The 10,877-nt window shown below is 35.8% G+C and overlaps 1 protein-coding gene across 1 annotated transcript; it reads right to left on the bottom strand.

Annotated features, from left to right (window-relative positions):
- Positions 1-2,073: 2,073 nt before the first annotated feature.
- Positions 2,074-3,357, bottom strand: LOC119000391 (olfactory receptor 4L1-like). Its single transcript, XM_037065317.1, has 2 exons — positions 2,939-3,357; positions 2,074-2,596 (listed from the first exon to the last, which is right to left on the bottom strand). Exons 1-2 carry the CDS (start codon positions 3,352-3,354, stop codon positions 2,074-2,076), a joined length of 939 nt encoding a protein of 312 aa, XP_036921212.1. The 5' UTR covers positions 3,355-3,357.
- Positions 3,358-10,877: the final 7,520 nt, after the last annotated feature.

Genomic DNA, 10,877 nt, shown 5'->3' with positions numbered 1-10,877 from the left:
TATATATATATATATATATATATATATATTACTTTATTTATGGTTATGATTCCTTTAATATAGGATGTGCTATAATGTAAAACTGAAATTTTTTGTTTACTATTTATATAATTTTTCTAGCAAACATTCTGAACTTGCTTTGTTTTTTAAAAACATTAAAAAGTGTCTTCTTTGACTAGCTTATTTCACTTAGCATAATGCTCTCCAGTTCCATCCCTGCCTTCACAAAATGTAAGATTTCTTTCCTTTTTACAACCAAGAGGAATTCCATTGTTTAAATCTGCCATAGCTTTTTTTTTATCTAGTCATCTACTGATGGACACTTGGGCTGCTTCCAAATCTTGGCTATTGTAAATAATGCCGTAGTAAACATAAGTAAACTTCCTTTATTTCTTCTCCATTTGCCTTAAATTTTACATGTATTCAATTCTCTTGATTTAATTAAAAGGATGTAATTTCTGAAATTCAATTACTGAAATATGTAAGCAATGTATGTTCTTGTGTGCTCTAATCTTTTATCTTTTTAACATATATCTCACAATAGAGGTGCATGTATTTCTTAGTTGTAGGTCTAATTGAGTAATATTGTGCTAGAATATAGTTATTTCATGTTTTAAGTCCATTCAATAAGTATGTATAAACTACTGTGTGCCAATATGTGTGCTAGACATTGAAGATATATGAAACTTATAACCTAAAAGCAAAAATGAATTTAACCCATAATTACACAAGTAATTACTACCATAATTTATGCAAAAATAGAAATTACATCATGCTATAAATAAGTGAAATAAATAAATCTAAACTGTCTAAGGACATATAGGAAATATATCCTAAAGTGGGCCCTGTGTTCTAATAGGGAGTTAGCTCAACAAAGAGGTGCTAGATCATTCCTAGTGAAGAGAACAGCCTGGAAAAACTCCTAAGTGAAGAAGATACTGATGCTTTAAGAACTTGAAAGAAGGTCAATGTGACTCTAACATTGTGAAAAAGAATATTTTGAAGCAAAAGTCCAAGGCTAGGCCATATTATGTAGGGTTTTTAAGTCCAATTAAGGATGTGGACCTAAGTCTTAATGCACGAAATAGTTTTAGTGAAGAAAGAAACATTGAGAATGGTATTTTAATGACATCCCTCCAGATGCTTGTAGAGGAAGCATCGAAGAGAGGAAGAAATGTATGTGGTGGTATAGGATCAATTACAAAGCTATTGACTAGAGCACACAAGAAATGTTTTATCTTAAATTTGGAGAGAATATTTAAAATTAACCAACAATGAGTATGGGATTCCCAGTTAAGCATGCACTGCCCCCTCATCAACACTCCCAAGCAAATCAGATTTAGCTTGCAGTTGTAATAAGGACCACAAATCTGCAAGAGGCAAATTTAACTGTAGCCTTACATAAAGCACTTGGGCAGTTACATGATATATTGTGTAAAATCAAGAAGTGTGCTTCTACTTTTATTTATGGAGGTTTGAAGGTCAACTGTGAATAATTATAATATTTCTGGAAGCATTTGGTTCCAAAGGTGCTCTTTGTAGTTATACTGAAATTGTCTTTCCATTAGTTTTCCCCCTTCTAGTATCACATATTCACTCAGGCAGCTTATATTCAATACACTTTCAAATTTAATGATTTACTCATGTTTTTTTCTCATTGGTTCAAGAGATTAGAATCATATTTTTTCCATTATTGGTGACATTATTTCAATCATTATTTGCAATGGTACCTCATTTAATTGTGTAAGTTTATGAATGTCAGTAAAAATCTGTATCTATTAAGATCATCTATAATAATATTTACCACATTTTTAACATTTATTTCATTACTAGTAAATATACCTGAATGTCTATGTAAAAGTAGTCAGTGATTTTGTGCCATTTTGCTGCAGGCTGTTAAGTATCATAATGTGTTATAACTGCTTTGTGTAAATTGAAAATATTCTATTATTAATTTTTCTTCATTGGTTAACATTTTGACACCACAAGAGTGAAACCATGTATTGTATATAATTTATTCAAGTTATGTTAGCATAATATCTGAAAGCTGTATTAATTATATACTGTTTTGATCTAGAAGTTCTGTGTGGAGCTAATAAGTAGGAACCATAATTTTCTCATGGCCCCTTGCATTTTCTGATTTCTCAGGGTGTAAATAATAGGATTTAGTAAGGGTGTAATAACAGTGTAAAATACAGAAAGGACGTTATTGCCTGCAAAACTATTGAATGGCCAGGCATAGATAAAGATACAAGGTCCAAAGAACAGAGTGACTACAATGATGTGCGCAGACAATGTGGACAGAGCCTTAGAAAGCCCTCCAGATGATCTTTGCCACACAGTGACCAGGATGACCATGTAGGAGACAAGCAGAAGGATGAAACAGATCAGTGAGAGCAACCCACTGTTAGCAATGACAAATAATTCCAGGTTATATGGTTCAATACAAGCAAGCTTAATCACAAGTGGAAGGTCACAAAATATATTGTCTACAACATTGGGACCACAGAAAGGCAAGTTCACCATTAATAACATCTGGCTCATGGTGTGTACAAAACCAATTATCCATGAAAGTATCACAACCCCACAGAGCAACCTGTGGTTCATGATTGCCCTGTAGTGCAGGGGTTTACATATGGCTACATATCTGTCAAAGGCCATGGCTATCAAAAGAGTCATCTCAGCACCCCCAAAAAAGTGCATAAAAAACATCTGGGCCATGCAACCCCACATGGAGATGGTCTTGTGTTCAGTGAGCAATCCTGTGATCATCTTGGGGGTGGTGANACAAGCAAGCTTAATCACAAGTGGAAGGTCACAAAATATATTGTCTACAACATTGGGACCACAGAAAGGCAAGTTCACCATTAATAACATCTGGCTCATGGTGTGTACAAAACCAATTATCCATGAAAGTATCACAACCCCACAGAGCAACCTGTGGTTCATGATTGCCCTGTAGTGCAGGGGTTTACATATGGCTACATATCTGTCAAAGGCCATGGCTATCAAAAGAGTCATCTCAGCACCCCCCAAAAAGTGCATAAAAAACATCTGGGCCATGCAGCCCCACATGGAGATGGTCTTGTGTTCAGTAAGCAAGTTTGTGATCATCTTGGGGGTGGTGACAGTGGACAAACACATGTCCAAAAAAGAGAGGTTTCCAAGTAGAAAGTACATGGGAGAATGAAGGGCAGAGCTAAATGTTACTGTAACCATAATGAGAATGTTTCCCAACACCACAGCGCTATAGACCAAGGAGAATGCCAAAAAGAAGAATATACAAAGTTCCCATTGTCCAGAAAATCCAAGTAAAATAAACTCAGTCACTACAGATTCATTTTTAAGATCCATTTACTCAACTCAGAGAAGTCCCAGAATTTTAGACATAAAATAAATCGTATTCTTCTGACTTGCTCAAAATTTACATCTCCTTAAGCCTTTAGAAATCTTCATTGAAACATAAGTGCGTTATCTGTTAGGGTGGAAAAAAAACAAGACAAGTCCCAGAAGTTACATTATATAAACATAATTTTAAAAATTAAGCCACAGTTAGCATCAATGTTTTTCCATTTCTAGTTAATGAATAATAATTGGTAATATGATGCTCTCCAGTTCTATCCATGCTGTCATAAAGGGTAGGAGCTCCTTCTTTCTTTCTTTCTGCTGTGTAGTATTCCATTGTGTAAATGTACTATAGTTTTTTGATCCACTGGTTTACTGATGGGCACTTAGGTTGCTTTCAGCATTTGGCTATTATAAATTGTGCTGCTATGAACATTGGGGTGCATACGTTCTTTTGAATTGGTGTTTCGGGATTCTTAGGGTATAATCCCAGCAGTGGAATTGCCAGATCCAAAGGCAGTTCCATTAGACATTGAAATAAAGAACAAACTGACAGTAATCAGAGGGAAGGGGAGAGAGGGACAAAAGAGGAAAGAAGGGGAAGGGTTTTTCAAAGAACATGTATGAAGAAAGTGTGGACAAAGCCAAAGGAACAGGATTGAGGGTGGGTGGTGGGGGTGGCTGGGGTGGGGGGAAATTGTGGTGGGAAAATGGAGAGAGCTGTACTTGAACAACAGCAAAAAAATGTTGATGATATGAAAGCACATAATATTAAGTACATCAGCACATCCTTATTCCTAATTTGAGATTATTTTTGGCTCACATCACTGGAAAACAATATTCTTATAGTTATGCAGTAATTGAAGAGCATTTGAAGAAGTCAAATTTTATATTCTAATGTATTCTATCAAATGATACTCTTAGCAATTGATACAACTTTGTCACTAATGTGTTCATGGAAAACAATTAGATAACTAGTTAGATTAGTATTTAGCCCAGGCCAAGATGGAGGCAAGATGCACTGTGCCTCCTTGAACAGCCAAAAGAAGGACAACAAAAATTTAAATACATAAAATGACCAGAAATGACAGAAAGTCAAACTGTATGGAAATCTGACAACCAAGGAATTAGAGAAGAAACATTCATCCAGACTGATAGGAGAGGCAGAGATGGGCAGCTAGGCAGTGAGGAGCCAAAGCAAAGCAGTGGCTGGTGGACTGGGTGGCCCCACATTGGGGTTCAGATAAACCAGGAAGAACAACTGAAGAGTGAGACGGACCATGCAACCCAGGGTTTCATTATGGGGAAATAAAGCCTAAAAACCTCTGACAGAAAACACCTGTGGGGTTGCAGTGGTGGGAGAAACTCTCAGCCTCACAGGTGAATTTGTCGGAGATGCCCATAGGGTCCTAGAACATACACAAACTCACCCACCCAGAAATCAGCACCAGAAGGGTCCAATTTGCTTGTGGGTAGTGAGGGAAGTGATTGAAAGCCAGCCAACAGCTGAGCAAGCAGCATTGTTTTCTCTCGGACCCCTCCCCCACGTACAGTGCCACAATGCAGTAGTGACTTGGGTTGCCCTGCCCTGGAGAATACCTAAGGTTCTGCCCCTTACTACAGAACAGGCATGCCAAGAAAAAAAATGGCCCAAACTAAAGAACACATCAAAGCTCCAGAAAAAATACAACTACGTGACAAAAGATAGCTTACCTATCAGATGCAGAGTTCCAAACACTAGTAATCAGAATGCTCACAGAAATGGCTGAGTATGGCTGCAGAATAGAGGAAAAAGTAAAGGCTATGAGAAGTGGGAAAAAAAGGAAATGTAAGCCAACAGTGACAGGAAAGAAACTGGGACTCAAATTAATGGTTTAGAGGTGAAGGAAGAAATAAACATTCAACCAGAAAAGAATGAAGAAGCAAGAATTCAAACAAGTGAGAGAGGCTTAGGAACCTCCAGGACAACTTTAAACATTCCAACATTCAAACCATAGGGGTGCCAGAATGAGAAGAGGAAGGGCAAGAAATGGAAAACTTATCTGAAAAATAATAAAGGAGAACCTCCCCAATCTGGCAAAGGAAATAGACTCCCAGGAAGTTCAGGAAGCTCAGAGAGTCCCAGAGAAGTTGGACCCAAGGAAGCACACACCAAGGCACATCATAATAACATTATCCAAAATAAATATGGAGAGAATCTTAGAAGCAGCAAGAGAAAAGGAGACAGTCACCTACAAAGGAGTTCCCATAAGACTATCAGCTGATTTCTCTAAAGAAACCTTGAAGGCAAGAAGGGGCTGGAAGGAAGTATTCCAAGTCATGAAAAGCAAGGACTTACCTTCAAGATTACTCTATACAGCAAAATTATCATGTAGAATGGGAGGGCAGACAAAGTGCTCCCCTGACAAGGCCAAGTTAAAGGAGTTCATAGTCACCAAACCCTTATTATATGAAATGTTGAAAGGACTTGTTTAAGAAAAAGAAGATAAAAAACTATGAACTGTAAAATGACAACAAACTCACAATTATCAACAACTGAACCTAAAAAAAATCAAAACAAAAACAAAGTGAGCAAACAAGCAGAACAGGAACAGGATTACAGAAATGGAGATCACATGGAGAGTTATCAGTGGCGGGGGGAATGGGGGATAAGGTAGAAGGAATAAATAGGAATAAGTAGCATAAATGGTAGGTACAAAGTAGACAGAGGGAGGTTAAGAATACTATAGGAAACGTAGAAACCAAGGAATTTATATGTATGACCCATGGCCATGAACTAAGGAGTAGGAGATGTAGGTGGGAAGAAGTGTGCGGAGAGAAGGGGGATAAGGGGATAAAATGGGACAACTGTAATAGCATGATCAATAAAATATATTAAAAACACCATAAATGTAAAAAAATAAAATCAATACATAAAAAATTAAAAGTCATTGTGTCAAGAATACTTCCCCATGTTTTAATAATTTTCTCACGGTTGCATATTATACTATACTATATTATAATATAATATTATATTATACCATATTATAACATCATATATTGTAAAGAAAAGGTTAGTATTTATTTTGCTTTTGATTAATATAATTTTCTATATGTGTCACCCCTTTGAGGTAATGTTATCACTAAATATAAAATATTCGGATTTGGAAGATGAGGGAATTGTACTGTCTTATATCTCTGAGTTAATTTATAAAGGTCATTGTGTGGTTCTAAAACAAACAAGTGCACACACACAAGATTAGGGATTAATTTATACATGTAAAAGAGTCTTTGAATCCGTGAAAAATAATTTTGCTTTTAGTTTTTTTGTGTATGATACTGAGTATTTCAGGAAGCATGGGCTCAGCCTCAGATCTTTTTGAGCTTGTTTTCCTAAACCGTTGTATTACCATTGTTCACAGTGAGGAGTGTGTCTATTATGTGCAAGGGTATGTATGTGAGGTTTTCGATGTAACTAATGAAATAATTCAATCCTAACATACAGAGTTTGCTTGGTTGTAATATATCATAGTAAGTTGTCTTTACTTGGCTTTTTAGACATTGTTCATAGGATCCACAGTGATCAAAACTGACCAAAAACCATGAAGTGATTGCGTGCTAAGCTGTTTTAAGTGTTTCACATACATTAACATATTTAATTCTCATTACAAGCCCAAGTGTTATTGTTATCCTAATTTTCTCCCAAGGAAACTATGGCATAGAAGTATTTAATGCCTTGCTCATGGTTACACAGCAAACGAAGATCAAAGCTGGTATCACACCCAGTCTGACAGCAGAATCTGGCTCATACCAGTATACCATGTTGACTCCAAAATTAAAGAAATATATAGTTATGTTTGTTATTAAATATCTATTGAATTCACATGTTCCATGTGAATTCCTTAGGAGATATGATTCAATAAGTATGTCAGAATCCCCTATGTTATAATTAACTACACTATCTTTCTTATACAGACTAAATTGATGCCCTGTGTCTAGAAAGTTCACAATCTAGAGAGACATATTCACCAAACAAAAATAGCAATCAATCATGTAAGAAAATATTAAATTTAGGGTATATGCAAAGTGTTGCAAGAATACAGGAATGGAGACCAATTCCAAGGGGCACTTTCAGATATGGCTTTAGGTTATTATCTTCAGAATGCATTAAAAGCAAAAGCTATTCTCATGGTCACTAAATAAAAAGAACAGAGTTAGAGAATGTGTGATAATTTATACGAAGAAAAAAATTCAGAGCAATGAAAGCAGAGTGATGTATTTATAAAAGGGTTTGAATTAAGATATGAAGATGCATAGGAAGTGTCTGTTCTCTTTACTCCAATCACCTGTAGCTCTCATTTTATTCTCATTTCTACTCAGGCTCTTGCCAAAACGATCTTATCTTTATTACTCAAGCTTAATTCCCCCAGTTGCTTTCCTTACCCAGATATTTTTAAGAGATAGATAATACCCATAAATTAAGGAAAATAAAGATGAAGGTGATGTAGTTCCTTTAAGTCAACCTTCATGGAGTACATGGAGTGGATGCTGAGTGATCAACTGTGGATCTGGAGGAGCACAGAGAGGACTGCCATCACACCACTCCTCCTTTGCAAGGTTGTGGTACATGATTATTGTGTGAGTGAGCAGAAATTTTGCTGTTGAGATTTTGCGACAGAGATCACAGTAATTAGATGTACCTTGGAGAATTACAAGTCTTGATAGTTATTAGATGTAATGAATATGCCAACTGTAGTTTGGGAATGAATACCTTGCTGCATGGAATTTTTTATTGTTGCTCAAGTATAGTTGTCTCTATTTTCACCCCACCATGGCCCCCCACCCCACCCATCCCTGCCTCCCACCCTAACCTACCCCCTTTAGCTTCGTCCATGTGTCCTTTACATATGTTCCTTAATGGCCTTTGCCCTATTTCCCCCCATTATCCCTCTTCCCCCTCTCTTCTGGTTATTGCCAAATTGTTCTTAATTTCAATGTCTGGTTATATTTTGCTCGCTTGTTTGTTTTGTTGATTAGGTTCCACTTATAGATGAGATCATCTTATGCCCCATGATGCAGCAGCAGAAAAACGTGGATATAAAATTAATATAATTGAGCATAAATTGATTTTTAAAACCCTTTATTTAGCCCTTTTATTTCAAAGGGAAAGCTGGGATTCATTTATGTGATGGCTTTCCCAGTGTTTGTTTTTCTTATTGCTCTCCATTTTTCCCAAGCAAGTTTTCTAAAAATATTTCTTTAGTTCTACACTTCATGTGTCTATTCTTATGTTATGGGTGTACAAAGGCCATATAAATAAAAGAAAATAAATTGTCATACAATTAAGACAAAATTCTATCAATGAAGAAAATTATCTCCCTTGAATAATTATTTGCACATTTTATTATAATTACTTTTACTTAATTTGTGATGTGCTTTGGATAATAATGATGGTATAGCCAGGAAAGAAATGTGTAGTATTTGTTCTCCACATCTTATTTAGTAAATGAAAACTCAAGATCCACGGAATTAAGCAAATTTTCACGAGTCTGAGAGTCAGGGCAACCCCTAAAGGGGTATGGTGAGTATTAGGCCAAACGATACATGAATGATTTCCTGGTCAGGCACAGGATGAGCTAGGGCATGTGTGGAATCTGAGTCATTCGTGGAAATCCAGGATTACAATCCTGAGAATTTTCCATGTAAATCTCTGTTAGGAAAGGGATGAGCCAAGACTTGTTTTATTAAGTGGTGGGGTATGAGAATTTGTGCTCTTGCTTTTGTATTAATATAATACAAAATGTATTAATATAAAATAACATCCAAGTAACTATTCTCTTCCTCTTTCATTATAGATATTTTGAGAAAATAAACATGATTTCAATCTTGACTGATTTTGTTTTTCAAAAATTATAAATACTTATGCTAAAATATAGAGGGACCTCAAAACATTATACCGAGTAAAAGAAACCTGACATGAAAGACCACATGTAGTATATTTCACTCATATGAAATGTCTAGTTAACACAAATTCATAGAGACAGAAGTATATTGGCACAAATGAGAATGAATTTTCTTTTTCTGATGATGAAAATGATTTAAAATAAGATTGTGGTTTAAAGTCAAGTGGAAGTAAATCGTGCAGTTTTAGTAATTCTAAATGAAAAGCCACCGGAAAGAAAAACAGTGATAAAAGAGAAGTGGGAAATACTCCAGTTTATTGGAAATCAAACTTTTCCCAAAATTTAGAATTTATATGACAATACAATTATGCACATATTACAAGGAGAGGATACACTTTAAATAATTTGGTGCGGCCATCATTTATTCACAAAAATTCTTACTAGCCTAATAAATTATAAAATAGACATTTTGTTTGCTGAACTGTATACTCCTGCCTAGTTTAGAGGGACACAGGTCAGATGGACATTGTTTTTATAGCTCTTAAGCTCTACCCTAACACAGCCTAACACAGCAGTAGGTGATTTGAAAACTGTGAATCAAAATTGTATGCTACCCAATGCTTATCATTACTAGATTTTATTTCAAACAATAGTCAATTCAACATAAATCCTGCTTGTAGATTCAAAAGCTATATTAACTCAGTGTCCCAAATACCACACTCCTCTTTCTTTACTCATCNTTTTGCAATAGCATGAATGCACTTGGTGATTATTATGCTAAGTGAATAAGCACATCAGAAAAAGACAAAGTACCACATGATCTCACTTATATGTGGAATTTAAAGAATGAAATACAATGACAAACAAAATAGAAACAAAGGCATGAACACAGGGGATAAAGTGACAGCTGTCAGATAGTACGGGGAAGGAGGGCTTGGTGAAAGAAGGTGAAAGGATTTTCCAAAGAACACCTGCACATAATCCATTGACACAGACAACAGTGTGGTGACAGCCAAAGGGAAGAGGCAGTGGGGGCTGGGAAGGGGTGGGCAAAGGTGGCAGGGGGAATGGGGACATCTGCAGTAGTGTTAACAATAAACATAAAGTAAAGTAAAATATTTCTTATCTTATTTTTCTATAAAATTTCTACTTTTGGAATATGTTAATATGTTTGCTTATACAGTGAGCTTATAACATATATAGAACAATTATTATATTAAGAATATTATGGTAACATTTTGGAGATTATTCATCTAGAAAATTACCCACAAAGTTGTTAGAAGGAAGGCGAGAAGATAGTTTGGGAGAAATGTGAGGGGAAAGAGGTTTTAGTAAATCAGAGATGTGTGCACTTACTATAGAACAAAAAATCAATCCATACTCTCATGCCAATTTTAATCACTTCAATACTCAAAGACAACAAGCACACATTACAGGGCCAGAAATTATGTGTAATCCTCTCTCCTGGCCACGCTAGGGCAGAATCCTCAGTGTTTTAACAACTCCCACTGAAGTTTGGATTCCCAGAGCTCCAACAAATCTTCCTCCAAAGTGGTTCATATCTTTATAAAAAAGGTAGAAAATAGTATGTAGAGTCATAGACCGGGCACTGCAGAGAGTGAAAGGTAGATTTACAGTACTGAATAATCC

Source organism: Sturnira hondurensis, unplaced genomic scaffold (assembly GCF_014824575.4).
Source record: "Sturnira hondurensis isolate 20B ecotype Veracruz unplaced genomic scaffold, ASM1482457v3 Scaffold0015632, whole genome shotgun sequence".
Taxonomy (NCBI): domain Eukaryota; kingdom Metazoa; phylum Chordata; class Mammalia; order Chiroptera; family Phyllostomidae; genus Sturnira; species Sturnira hondurensis.
Note: the sequence above shows the minus strand (reverse complement) of the source record. Positions and strands in the feature narration are given on the sequence as shown.

Coding starts and splice junctions, on each gene's coding strand:
- LOC119000391 (XM_037065317.1), bottom strand. CDS start 3,354: ATGGATCTTAAAAATGAATCTGTAGTGACTGAGTTTATTTTACTTGGA. Junction 2,597..2,938: donor AGGGCAATCATGAACCACAG/GTTGCTCTGTGG, acceptor CATGAACCACAG/GTTGCTCTGTGGGGTTGTGA.